The sequence below is a fragment of the Chaetodon auriga genome, chromosome 17, assembly GCF_051107435.1.
Source record: "Chaetodon auriga isolate fChaAug3 chromosome 17, fChaAug3.hap1, whole genome shotgun sequence".
Lineage (NCBI taxonomy): Eukaryota > Metazoa > Chordata > Actinopteri > Chaetodontiformes > Chaetodontidae > Chaetodon > Chaetodon auriga.
In genome coordinates this window covers 7,419,806-7,434,720 of record NC_135090.1, presented here as the reverse complement: position 1 = coordinate 7,434,720, position 14,915 = coordinate 7,419,806, and the positions used below count along the sequence as shown (strand labels likewise).

The following is a 14,915-nucleotide window of genomic DNA, read 5'->3' as shown; positions in this document are numbered from 1 at the left end:
ACATAGGCCTGTTAGTGAAGGCAGAGCACGGGTCAGACAGACGGCCATGCTAGCTGCTGTTACCATGGTGACAGACTGCGAGTTCAACCTTGTTTGGTGGACATGAGGAGAGAAGAGGGATATAACATGCAGAAAGCTGTCTTTACCATGGGTATTTCCTGTGTTAAAATATCTGCCTTAAAACTACACATTAAGATAAGAATAACTTTGTTTTCATTATCTTAGAATAAGCTCTTCAAATCTATCTTTATATCCACAGAGTCCACCATGTTGCACCTCTATGTTTCTACAGTAGCCCAGAATGGACAAACCAAACACTGGCTCTAGACTTTGCATTTTTTATGAGTTTCGTGGCCACCATAGGTCCGCCTACACGCCTGGAAAGTGGGTGATGAGGTGAGAGGTAATCAGTTGTTAGATGCCCAAAAGCCTACACACTGCTCCCTTCAAAGTTTTTGTATGGTTGTTTGTGTTTAGACAACAGTTAAAAGAACATTTTGGGATATCCCCTTATTTTCTTATTTACTTAGATGATACCACCACCATGTGAGCCGCTTATCTTAGTTCAGCATAAAGACTAACCGCAGGAGGACTCAGCTAGCCTGGCTCTGTCCAAAGGTACCAAAATGCGCCAATCAGCATCACTAAAGCTCACTAAGTTACATTTTTTTTTTTTTAATCTGTACAAAAACCAATGTTTCAAAGGGATAAATTGTGGTTTTAAGGGGGATTAAGTGGCAAAATAGCCCAGCACAGAACCAGCTACAATACCACAACTTGTTGTTTTAATGTTTGGGTTTTTGTACAGATTTTGGGACTTTGTGACGGTCGGACGGAGCCGTTTCCCAGTGTCGCAAGTCATTATGCTCGACTGGCTCCAGCTTCGTATTTACAGACAGTGGCAACAAACTACTCTTCTAACTTTTGGCAAGAAAACTAATGAGCATATTTCCCAACATGTCAAACAATTTCTTTGTGTGTGTGTTTGTGTTTGTGTTTGTGTGTGTGTGTGTGTGGCCATGCACACCTTCGCACTGTGAATCCACCTCCCTCTCTCCACTTCCACGCCTACATCCCAAAACACACTCGAAAACACACTCGCAGTAATCCCAGAGAATAAAGGCCAGATTAGATTAGGTCAGCGTGTGTAATCCAATGAACTCTCACCTCTAACATGCCTAATGCTGTTCGAGCTGACAACATCACACCGTCTCTCTCTGTCACACACACACACACACACACACACACACACACACACACACACACACACACACACAGGGACAGGGACTTGTACTGCTGCCACATAGCTGTGCTCTCGAACACATCATGTATAAATTCCTGTTTAAGCAGGCAGATTTGTTGTTAAAACAGTTCTTGGCCAGTCTGCTTCCCCACATGCTCCATACCCTCTCTGAGAGGATCTGCAATCTGCTCACTATATTATTAATAACATACTGACTTCCTGGGATCAAAACATTGTATTTCTGACTATATATCCTTACAGGGTTTTACTATCAACATGCACATCTAAGGCAATCCTATTAAATCCATTTCTGCAATGACTTCATTGCAGCACATCTAGACGCACAGGGCCAATGTTAACCCCAACCGTTTTCAAATCGCTCTCTAAACTTGTCCGAGCTCATTGGTAAGCTGTTACAGGCCACTCTTCACATTGCCATGTATGGCACATCCAGAGAAAGACAAAACTTGTTTACAAGCCTCTGACTATCAGGGAAGAGGACGTTACTCCCTCTGAAACGCAATCTGGTGCTTTTTGTTCGGGTTTAGGTTTGTGTTACTGTGGTGCTCCTTAGAGTTCACACTGACATCATCCATGCTTTGGGCTACAAACAACTCCAGTGTTGCCATTCAGTTTTACTTCATGGCTTTCAATGGCTTCGCTCACTGTGTCCTGATTGAAAAATTACAGTGTTTAGTCTAGCCAGACATCTGCGGGACGGGTTTTCCGACCAGTTCTGCTGTGGACCCCAATCTGTGAGGTCAAAACATTATTTCACTCTTTGTTACCATGGCAGTCCCAAAAATCTTAAATTTGCATCAGAAATTTCTCCATTTGCATCAATGACTGCTGATAGACTCTCCCTTCATTTACATGGTGTGCGATAGTTTTTGAAACGGATTCCTTCCTGGTCTGCGTTTGTAGGTGTGATTATTAGCTATCAAGACCTCATAAAATGTCCTCATTTAACTTGTCTCTGATTGGTTCCAATCACTAAACCTATTGTGGTTAAAACAGGAAACTGCCATCATAAGAAATGCACCTCCTGGTTCACCTCGTGACATTAATTCAACAGCACACTGAAAAAGATAAAATAAAACTTGGAATACGTCACTGTAATGCCAAAGTAAACCTGACCCAGCCGTTACAAGCCCGTGATATGATACACAGATCAGCAACAAAGACCTTGAGTAAGATGATGTATTGTGCCAGCTTGACATCAGGTTTACCACAGAAATAGTTTAACCATAGTTTTCCAGGGAAACTTAACTGAGCAAAGAGGATCTTCCTGAACACATACTGTAGCATAACATTTAAAGCTGCTATGATCAGTATTTTTACGTCAACAATGGCCCACATGATTATCTGTATGTGATTGGGTTCGGGAGTGAATCCACACTGGTAAATGGACTGTATTTGTATAGCATGTTTCTAGTCTGATGACCACTCAAAGCGCTTTGACAACACAAGTCTGCATTCACTCATTCACACACATTCGTACGGCGGCTAAGCCACCTGCTCATTACGAGCGTTATCCATTCACACACACTGATGGCACATCGGGAGCAAACTGGGGTTCAGTACCTTGCCCAAAGATACTTCAACATGTAGGCTGCAAAGGCCGGGGATTGAACCACCGACCTAGAATGAAAGAATAATCACCTGACTCTGCGGTTCCCCTCAGCTCCACAGAGCATTTTAGTGTCTCTCAGCTCAGTGTTTTGGTTTTGTAGTGTCACTGTTTCCAGTGAAAAACCTCTATACATTCACTGTACTCTAACTACTCAACACCAAACAGCAGACAGACACAGTTAGAACCTGGCAGGTGAACACAGTGGAGCATTTAGCAGAGACCAAACATCAGGAGAATGCATATTACATTCACCACATCAAACCCAAATTAATGCTAATGATGCTACGGTCGTAGCTTGAGAGGGTTAATCTTGTTGCTCTAGAAGTCAGACCTATTACGTCTTCACAATTCATTTTAGTTCATTTGTTTGAGTGTTTTAAACCAAAATTCTGGCCACGACCTGTGCGTTGTACCTTTATGTGTCATAAAGTCAAGAGTGGTCAAGTAAATACATACATACACACATACATACATAAATCTCTTTCATCCCAGATGTGTCCCGGGGAAGATCTCTGCTCATCCCAAACACATTTTCTATCATTCCTAGGACGATGGGACGCCATTAGTCTCGAGTCCCTCTGCTGGGTGTGTAAAATAGGAAATTATTCGCTACCACAAAGCTAAAATCTAAAGTTGTAGTTGCTGACATAGTTGCTGTGGAGCTTTAATTCATTTTCCTTGGTCCGACATGAGCAGCTTTTAATATTTCTGCGCTGTGACCGGTCTGGCTGCTGTTTGGTGTTCGTGTAACTTTTGGAACACATGAAACTTTCATACTGCATAAGTCACAGTTTCAGTCACATGATGTAGAGTACAAGTGAGTATTCTACAAGGTGATTCGTCAAACATAACCCTGGACATTTTCCTTCCTTTCTGGCACAAACACTCAATTGGAATCAAGAGTCTCACAGGCCACATGTGCTAATCCTGATCTGCCATGATCATTCTTCACATTGAACTGTGATACCGGCAGCTCTCTGTGTTTGAACGCTAATGATTTACCGAAATATAGATGATAGCTCAAACAAGAAAAAAAGGCTCACAATCCTCCCATTCAAACTGACCTCACAGCAGACTGAGGAGGTCTGGCTTGCTCTGCGAGCTGTAATCTGCCTTTAAAATTTAATGTACCTGCACCTGTTATCAGGGATGAGAAAGATTATGTGTTTACACAACCACCCATGGGAAATGAGAGCAATCTGAATTATTTACTCTTTGCTAACCAACCGATATTTGCAGCATTTTTTCGACAATTTTCTCCACAAAAGTAAGAATGTATGACAGAAAGAGGTTGTTATTCAGGACATGATGGTCTGTGCCACTAATGGTTTCCAAGTGCCTGAGTTGCTCGTCTTGTAACCATGTGTTCAGTGTTTGTATTTGGGCTTCGTTTTAAGGGATGAATGCCTTTCTAACTGAAACATCACATTTTTAATGCCACAATAAAGGGAACAATTTGAGTAGAAGGAGTGTTTTTTATCCCCATATTTTAGCTTAATCTCCAACCCTTTCTAAAAGGTTTTTTTTTTTTACCCAGCCATCCATTTGCTCTTGATTGAAGATGCCTGGCTAAATAAAAGGATAAAATCTCCTAACATTATCTTTCCCTCCAGATGGCTTCCATTTATTATATATTATATTCACTCCTCTCTGTTGCACAATGGTACAGTTACTGAGAGGTGTGTGAGGTACCTGATATTTTGCTCCTGAGAATGTGCGTACAAGCAGAAACGGCCACTCGCAGTGGATGTGGATGTACGCTGGGATCTTAACGGTACAAAGACAGATGTGGGGAGACAGAGGCCCGGGTCAGTGGAAAAAGGCAAATCGGAGAAAGTGCCTGCTTGTGTGTGAGTAAGTGCGAAAAGCAATGGAGAGAGAACAGTGGCTGCCTATCAGGAAGCAACCTTAATCTATACCTTTAATATCTCTGGGTGTATTAGAAAGTTGTGGACAATGTTGCAAATCAAAAAATTGATTGAATTCTTTGCACCGCTGCGATAGAGTAATTTGATTAATGATGGTTTCCAATTAGCTGCAATTGGCCAAAAAAATACATTCCTCAATTACTCAGAACAGAAGAACTGATTTAAGAGAAAATTGACAATATAATATATAGATACTATGCGTATGTGTACATATATACATAGGTAGTGCTATAAAATTGCACGTACCATTATATAGAACTGCATCTGTATCGTCTAGTAGCCAAATCTGTACTTAATACCATAACCTACCAAATATTAGAGGTGCAGGGCATGAAAAACCTTTAGTTTTATGGTGTGTGGAGGTTTAAAGGTTCACTCCACTGATTTTAGATGCTATTCAGCCAGCGAAAACAGCTGCCTTCTATGAATCTGACAAAATAACCCTGATGATGTCATGAGGCGCTATCAAGATGCACTGTGGGAAATGCAGAATCCTGCGTATTGGGGGTGTGGCTCATACAAGGGGTTGAAAGTCGGAATATCTCGGCCTCTGCAGCTTTTTAAAGTTTTCAACGAATACGGTGTCTACTACTCGTTCACTTGGCTGTTCCTCTACGATTAAAGGTTCCGAATAATCGGTCCACTAATTAATAAATGCATTTTATCAAGAAAGGAGCAAAACAACGTGACAACAAACCTAGCCTTCAATTATCTGTTTGTATTGATCTGTGACGCACCAATCCTCTGTTTACTTCCATCCCATAAACATGAGGATGATAAAAGAATTCTGCTTTGTGCAGCATTAGGCTTTAGCCTCTGCTCTGTGTCTGACTTGGCAGCTTTAAGCCTGGAGGAAACCTTTACTGAGGGACCTCAATCAGTCTCCATCTCCTGGATCAATATCCATTAGTCTCAGAGTGTGTGCGTGTGTGTGTGTGTGTGTGTGTGTGTGTGTGTGTCTGTGCTCCCAGACCTCATCCTGGGTGAATGGGCCTGAGTCATAAATGCATGCTCTGGATCAGATTTCCCACTCTCTCTCCTGCTTGTCTGTTTCACTCTGTTTCTTGCACAAACACACGCACACACTGACGCTCATTCAAACATACAGAGCAACCTTGTGAACGGCGTGTTGCAGACTCTAAATATTCATTCATGAAGGCCTGGCAGTGCCGACTGCAGATCCCCCCTAACTATAAATAATATTCTACACTACCAACAAGTAATAACTGTATGAAATCAACACTAAATCAGCCTCTTAGTCATCGGTGTAGCCAAAGATATGTTTGGAGTGGAATAACTTGATGATTGACAACATGCCACAACAAAACTCCCCCTTTCAGAGCTCTGAGGCCTAGGTATTAATTCCAGTCTGGAAGACAGGGGAGACAGACGGGGGGAAGCTCGTTTTTTTTTTTATTAGTTGTCATTTTGCATCAGGACGGAGAGGCCCAACACGACGCAACAAGAATGAGGGAGGGAGTGAAAACACGAAACAGGCATTGGCGAATGAACGCTCAGACAGAAGGCAGGCAGGCCGGCAGACAGAGTGGGGAAGTAAGCAAAGAGGGAGGACATGGGAAAGACAAAGAGACCAAATGCCAAAGGATGGAAAAAGAGATGAGGATGGAGCTGGGGATGGAGGGGGGGGGGAGAAAGCATAGCCTGTGGCAAGACACTCAAACCTGTGCATGTCAAAACAAGACTCCCAGATCTATGAGGAGGAAGTTCACAAGCAGAACAAAACGGAGGGGAGCCCAAAGGTGACACTCAAGCCTTCCAACTGGCTCATTGTACATATCTCTTGGTAGGCTGTCCATAGTCAGGGCTATGGTGGTTTCACTACTGAGATGACTCCGAACAAGACTTTCAAGGATGCTCCACTTTGAACTGTTATAATAACCATATACATCAGTTCAGTACCAATTAAGGTTGGCAGACCTTGAAAGAACTAGAGACTGTGTACAATATATTACAGACACAGCACTCGGAAATATGCAGAACAGCATTAGCAAAAGCATTTCTGGTGTCCCCAGTAGTTCCACACTGTTTGGAGACAAAAGATAATGGACCTGACTTGCACTTTGAAACAAAAATCTCATGTTTACAGTAAATATCTGTCCATAGTTATCATTATCTCATACAGTAGGTGGTCTTTGTCAGTCACTGTCCTGCTGCGCTCAGTGGCATCAGCATATCAACGGATGGAGCCAGGCACTCTCGGGGGGTTACGGCAACACTATACAATAAGCACAAATCAAGCTGACAAAACCCTGGGTCATATTTAACACAAAGAGCAGCCGTTTGTGACTGCTGTACTATCAGTCACACAGAACTCATAATCAGTGCTAAGTATACCTTTAGAGGTGTGTTCAACAAGGTGTGTTGTTAGGAAAGACAACAAACGCACACATGCTCGTAAAGGATCTTCATAGAAGATGGTAGTTACACTAAGAAAGCAGCTTACGGTAACATTTTGTCAATAAAACTCCAATAATTGTACTTAAGTGCTCAGAGGCCATGTTTAGCTTTAAGTACACACAAAATTGTGGATCCCACTAAGATAAACTAGGTTAGATAACTGTCAGATTTAAGTTAAGATCTTGGTTAGCATACAGGTTTGTCTTGATTAATGTTAGTGTTTTAATGTAGGAAGGACTTCAATCTCTCACCATTGCTGTGGCAATTAAGAGAATGCATCAAGTACAGACAGGCCTGAAATGTAATGGGTGTTTAAATATCCTTAAGATCTTTACATCAGGATAGCACCATGAAATGTTTATTAATGATCCTGCAAGTGTATTGTTGTCAAAAACAGACACAGATTTGTTTTCACTTTACCCACAATTCCTATTTTATTATTAATTCAGCAGTAGGTGTCCCACCACTGGTGGAAAAATTTAAGTGCAACAAAAACTGTGTCATTGCTTCTCTCAAAACAACGGGAATATATGGTTTACGTGCTCTATTGGTAAATAAAGAGCTATTACTAAACTACAAACTGAAACTGCAGCAGATGGACCTGAGGTACCAAGAAAAGGAGCTACATCTAAACATTTTAATTATACACCAAATTAGCAACAGATCTGATTAACAGTGAAGCAGAATGGCTGCAGCTGTGCACCATCAACAAAACATACATTCACATTGTGGCTGCAAGTGAGCTACAGGATGCCTCTCGCCTCCCTCCCTGAGAGGAAGCCATCAGATCAGCTCAATACAGAAAGTGAACTTCACTCTGTGCTTATTATCTCGCTAGACACAAAACCACAGGAGCCAGAGGCTGGATGTCAATACTCTGCATTCTAGTGCTTGTTTACACCCCTCTAACTTTACTTCAAAATCTCAGTTCTACCACAACGGTCCAACACTGCGCTGCACAACAATGCACACAATGCATGACTATTCTCATATGCTACAGTTTAATATTTATCACACGCTTGTGCGCATATTACCAGGAAAAATCACATGTGCAACTACCGCTACACATATATTACAAAGGCAGCTATTGGTTTATGGAGAAACTACATTGAAACAGTAAGCTACTTAAGCAAGTGGAGTTAGACCATGACACTGGCAGACATGACATCACGCACAAGATCTAATTCACAGCTTGCAGTCAGAGAACATCACTTGAGGCTTATCTGGCATATCCAAGTGCAGCGAATAAGCTCAGAGGTTTTGCTATTTCACCTAAAAATGGACAGGCACAGGCCCACGGATCACCTTTCCATTCAACTGTATCTGAGGACACTTCAATTGAAACACAGAATTTTGTAATGAGTGTATAAATGTGGATACTGTACACTGGGTGTGGGTATGGAAGTGAATAAGAAATGAGAAATCCTTACACATGGTTTCACAATGCAAGCTGTGCCAGATAAAATAAAACTTAACTATATATTTCTCTGGCCCCTTAAATCTCTGCTCGGACCCCTAGAATTCACAGTTTATGAGCTATTGTTGCAGCCTTTGGGATCACTGTAGGCCCGTGCTGGGACTTCAAGTCACAGTCCTTGCTGATTAATTAGCCTACTTAGCTGGGTTAACAATCTGTACATGCTAGTGGGCAGCATCTGATCTTGTCTAAAAACAGCAGTTTGGTTGTGTATGAATGAGTCAGTGTCACTGATCTTCTGCGGTTTTTGTCACAACCAACAGACTTATTGATACTAGGCAGCCTTTTTGGCCTTGATAGCCATGTTACACAGCTAGCTTACCCTACACAGTGCACACCCAGGCTCTATGTGCCACGCCATGTATTGTTTACATAGCTTGTACAGTTGTGCTATTTTCTGACAGCCCAGAAAACAACAAACAACCAGTTAACGGAACAGCGAACGTAAAACAGACACGCGGTGTGTTCGTGTGTGCTAAATACACAAATAAGCTGCTTAGATACACGCTTTGTCAACTCACAGGCGAGCTAGCGATGCTAAACGAGCTAGCATTTGTTAGCTAACCAAGCAGACAGGATTCACCAAATCTGATACAGGATTCACTAGCTCACAGGCTAACATTGGGAGCTAAGATGTTGGAAGTAGTTAGTTAACACACTAGTCCATTGTCGGACAGCCCTGACCTGCTTCTTTTCTCGCTTCTGCAAGATCTAAAGTCACTCCACTTGAACTAGATAAAAACATGTCATCCATATGCCATAGTGACTGCGAATTATTCCCATTAACATAAAGTCGCGTTGATCCATTTGTGTCGGGCTTGCTGGACGGGGAACATACATTTGTTGTTCCTATATTTTCCTTTCTCTTAACGCTTACTGGGTCAAACTTAGCTACATTTCACACCCTCATTTGGACCGCAGACAAAAGCATAGACGAGTTTAAGCTAAGCCGTGGACAGGGCAGAAACACACAATAATGTATACTGAAGTACACGAAGAGGTAGCCAACCAAGCGCTGACAAATCTGGGAGATGTGTCCGAAGATGGAACTCTGACAATTAGCGCTGTAGCTAACGTTGCCTGGCTACTCAGTCCTGATGGGCTATCTGATGTAGTTGGAAAAATGCATGGAAGAAACCCATTTTTAGAGATTTCCACAATGGTGTTGGCAATTGCCGCTTGTTATACACTTAGTTTATAACAACAGCTATGAAATCCATCCGCTAAAGCCTTCCCTATTCCCTATTAACTGCCTGAGCTCCCAAAGCAGTCAACGCGGACGGGAACATTGTCCCTCACACAGCTGGACCAAAGGCAGCAGCTCTCTGTGGAGCTCAGTCCGACCTCTTCCACTCCTTTTTGGGCTTACCGGTCTTGAAGAACGCCGCTATATCGCTGGCGTCCTTCGTCGTCTCCTCCGCTCCTTCACCGGAGCTCATGGCTGCTACAACCCGAACCTGGAGCTCAGTATCTCCCAAGTAGATCCCCCCAAAAATCGACTAAAAGATGGCACAAAATCACTTCTGTCCCGACAAAAGCGTCATTTAAGACACACGGACGGTTACGGTGACTCGTAGACGCGAGCAGTGCCATCTGCAGACCTCCATCTTGGGGTAACGTAATTGGAAACGATCAGCCGGGGGCACCGGGTTCCTCCTCGGAGTGGAGCCGAGGGGAGAGTAGCTGTGGCGCGGAGGAGGGGGACGGGAGGGGCCGGGTCGCTGCTCGGTGAATCTCCGTAAGCTTTCGGAAATGAGCAGACGGTGGGTCATCAAGGAACGACGGCGGTCACTGTGCGCGAGCGTGCGCGTGTGCGCGCGCGTGTGAACTTACGACCAAGCGGAGGATATCTAAAACAATGAAAACTGCTGCAAGAACGAGGCATAGACACACTGTCAGTGGGGATCATGATGTGAATGATAAGCTTCTGGGCTGTGTGTAACTTGAGCTGTCTCATCGAGCTCAATTATGCGACACACTGGTAGGAAAAGACCCATTTTGGGGGAATTTAACAGAGTGATTCATGTGCTGTTGATCGTGTCTGTGATGTTTCCATAAAAAGTGGGTGAATGTGGAGTTACTCATACTCTCAGGGAGGAGTAGAGAGGCTGGTAAAGTCTGCCGGATACAAACAGAAAAGGGCAGCTGTTATGATTGAGCTTCTGTCATGGCCTTCTTTTCTCGGAGCTTTGTGGTCTGAGCTGTATGACTGATGCCATCTGCTGGTTTGGCCGCGAACCGGCGCTTCTGCTCGAAGTCTCGTTTTTTTTGTTTTTTTGTTTTTCCACAGAATTTGAATTTAAGAAACTTTGTGTTGATCACTGATCCTTTTTATGCATGATTTAACCCCACAGTTTGTAATGCTATTGTTGAATAACCAGCAACGGCTAGAGAAACCATAAATTCAGAGGCAGAATGAAATTAAGAATCAAATAATAAATACAGACATATTATGTAGCAGAATGAAACTGGGGAATAATCCAATAAATGTTTCAAATTCAGCTCGAATGATATTTCATCCTGATTCTTCTCAAAATAAGTCATAAAAGGCCAAAATGGTGCCATCTTGTTGATAAATCACTATCCTGTAATCACTATTATATTTTAATGAGGGTAGACTAAATATTACATACAAAAATGGAAAACGATTTCAGAATATTAAGATGTGTTTTAAACATTTATTGGACTATTTCATAATTTAATATTTCTCTTACATATTTTCTCTCCATTAATTCTCAGGATTGTTTACATCATGGTATCCTTTATTCCAACATTGAGTGCTTTGGAGCTCCATAAGTCCCCACCAGCAAAATAAGAACACTGTGTGTGTGTGTGTGTGTGTGTGTGTGTGTGTGTGTGTGTGTGTGTGTGTGTGTGTGTGTTGGGGCTGTATAGGTATGGGTGGCGTCAATAGGTCCAGTGTCATGTCAGTTCTAGCTCTAAGTGTTTGTACCACACAGATTGAAGCTCTGTGCCGAAGTCAAAGCAGGGTTTATGTTGCCGTCTTTCAAGCTGTGTTCAAGATCAACAGACCAATCCTGCTGCTTGCTTGTGGTTCTTTCATGCTGACCATCCACAACTTGTGGGTTTTATGTTCCTTAACGACACCCAAGGTCTCTTCAGCTAATGTCAAGTAAATATTTTCTGGAACAGAACAGAAGGTCCCTCTAGTAATGAGAGCATCACAGCACGGATGCTTGCTCAAAGTGCTTTGACACGTAACACGCACACACACACACACACACACACACACACACACACACACGCACACATTCAAAGGCACACACCTGCACAAAATGCTCCAAATGATTCCCTGTGAGTGAAAATGTTGATATTGACTAACTGCTGTGGAAATGTAGCAGCAGATAGTGGAGTGATTTATCGACGAGATGACATCATATGCCCTTTTATAAATGGGGCTGAACATGGAAAATGACCTTTAGCTGTAATGCATTCATTACATCCAGCGGAGGACTGCAGATCAGCCTTATTTCTGTTCTCTTGGGAAGCAGCTGTTTAACTGTTCAGGATCAGCTAAGTCCACTGGTGATATTTGAACATCTTATTGCATTTATTCAACCGTAATGATGCTGATGCTCCTTGATAGCCGAGGCGCAGTCGCTTTGACGGCACATTTGGGTAACAGATTTCACTCTGTGTGCATGGAGCCATTATCAAAACAACACCAGATTTTTCAAAAGAATAGAATTAGAGTCCCATGAGGATATTAGACATTTGTACTGCAGTTATCAAGACTCAGATTCACTGACCAAAAGCTGAGAAGAAAAAAGTCTTTGGACAGACACATAATATGCTTTGTTTCATTGCCTCTCTTGTTAAAGCTGTTTCTTATGGAGACACTGATGTATTACTTGTCGTGTCCAGCAGGGGGAAGGCTGATACTAGAGATCAACTTGTGTCCACAGAGGGATATTGATGCTGGGTGGTGGAAGAATGGATGAATCTCTCCCCTCCTCTCCTTTTTAAGACAATGCATGAAAGAAATCACCCTTTCAAAGCAAGTTGTCTGCTATCAATGGTGATGCTGACAGAGAGAGCAACCTGCTGGACATGGTGATAGCAGAAGTAAGACGTGATCAGTGGTTGATTTCGTAACTTTTTGTTTAAGTCCCTGAAAGCTATTCTTATGTTCAGGACAATCATAACATGAGGAAAACAACATCCTTAAGCATTATCTGTGAAAAGTTTTCACTTCATCTGCTTCTACATGGACGTGGTTTAATCAGATCTGGTTGACAGATGATGGCAACTGTAAGCAAACCGCCCCATAACTGTCATCATGTTTTGTTAACTCTGACAGGTAAATATCATGTTTTTCTAACTGCCCAGTTCAAATTAAGGAGTAAAGAAAGGGCAAGTCTCACATGTAAAATAACCCAAACTGTTTCTCATAGTAAAAAGCTGAAGCCTTTAGCCCAGATGAAGTCAATAAGTCAAAATGTGTTGCCTTTCACAATAAAGTTCTGCAATTTTTCTCTATTTCTTTCTCCCTCTGAATCTTAATATTACTTTTGACTGGCATTTTATGAGTCATTTGTTGCCTGGATTAGTTTTTATCGGTGGCTTGGTTGTTTAATAACCATGACCTTTTATTATTCTGTTTTTTTGTCCAAGGAATCTTCATTATCAGCTGGAGCGTGCCTGGCTTCATACTGATGAGGACTTCTGGTCAGAAAATATGCAGTGCTACTTAGAATGATATAAAACGTGCAAATAAGACAGCGTAACAGTGAATTCTGTATTAAAGAAATATCATCTGAAGCAGGGGAAAAAAAAATATACGGATGAGAAGAACTCAGTAACGCTGATACCTCCTTTTAATAACTCAGAACCATTGAAATGACTGACCCCTGCCTTCAGGTGGTTTCATTCCCACAGTGAGTCCTGCCAAATAGCAATATATCCCTCTGAAATGTCAGCAGTAATTACTCTGGCGCTCTGAGACAACATCTAGAATGAAAGAAAGCAGGTGGTGATTGTGCTCTCTCCCTCTCTCTCTCTCTCTCTCTCGCTCCCTCCCCCCTCTCTCTTTCTCTCTCCCCCCTCTCTCTTTCTTCACACATCCCTTCTGTCCTCCACATCATTGCTCTTGGAAACCTCTTGAACTGTGCTGCTGAATTGCTGGCAGTTTGATCAAAATCTGTGCTCCCCTACTCTCAGAGAGATTTGGGGTTTATATTGTGGTTCTCTCTCTCTCTCTCTCTCTCTCTCTCTCTCTCTCTCTCTCTCTGTGTGTGTGTGTGTGTGTGTGTGTGTGTGTGTGTGTGTGTGTGTGTGTGTGTGTGTGTGATGTGGTCTGGTCCAACTCACAGCGCAGTGAGTGGTGTCCTCTATTGGCCACCCCCTGTTGCTCTGTCGTAATTATGTGGAAGGAGAGAACAATAACAGCAGGTGGCAGACACACACTCACACCGTCATGTTTCCATCGCTTTTGGGGACATCACATAGACTTAGGTTCATCTCTGACACTTACCATGACCATAACCATAACCACTACTTGCCTTGAACCCAAGTTTTCACCCTAAAATTGAATGATTTATCTTATGGGGACTTATATTTTGTCCTAGTAAGGAAGGCAAGTCCCACAATGTGAATAATACACACACACACACACGCTGAGACACACACACACACACACACACACACACACACACACACACACACACACACACACAAGGTGTATGTCACAGCTGTAATCTCCTGAATGGAAAAAGCTTAGAGGTTAACTGTCCCACTATGTGGACAATGTGTGCTTTCTCTGAGGCCACTATCGGTGTGAAAGACACACACACACACACACACACACACACACACACACACACACACACTTTGTGACGTGTTAGGTTAAAGTGTGTTTGTGTCTGTGTGTGAAAGGGTGACAGAAGCAGGTGCAGACATACAGAGCCTCTGAAATTGTGTGCTGCAAAATAAAACGACAACGCATTCATTTGCATTTCCATTTTTTAGCCACGCCATCCTGTTCTATCAAAAAACACACAATGCTATTCTGTTTTAGTTGTTCAAAACATAATTGGACAATAGGACACTAATCTAAAGCCTTCTTGAGTCTACCAACCACTCAAAGCACTTGATGACACCTTCACCCAGCAGTGACAGCCATCAGGAGCAGTTTGGGGTTCGGCATCTTGCCCAAGGACACTTCAACATGCTGGCTGGAGGAGCTGGGGATTGAGC

At 42.6% G+C, this 14,915-nt stretch overlaps 1 protein-coding gene across 5 annotated transcripts in view; it reads right to left on the bottom strand.

Annotated features, from left to right (window-relative positions):
* The window catches only part of LOC143335367 (triple functional domain protein-like), a 65,189-nt gene extending 54,809 nt beyond the window's left edge, over positions 1-10,380 (bottom strand). For all 5 annotated transcript variants that reach the window (XM_076754744.1, XM_076754746.1, XM_076754747.1 and 2 more), the window contains exon 1: positions 10,069-10,380. In XM_076754744.1, the coding sequence (XP_076610859.1) occupies positions 10,069-10,138 (70 nt within the window). In that variant the 5' untranslated portion in view covers positions 10,139-10,380. The remainder of the gene's footprint in view (positions 1-10,068) is intronic.
* Positions 10,381-14,915: the final 4,535 nt, after the last annotated feature.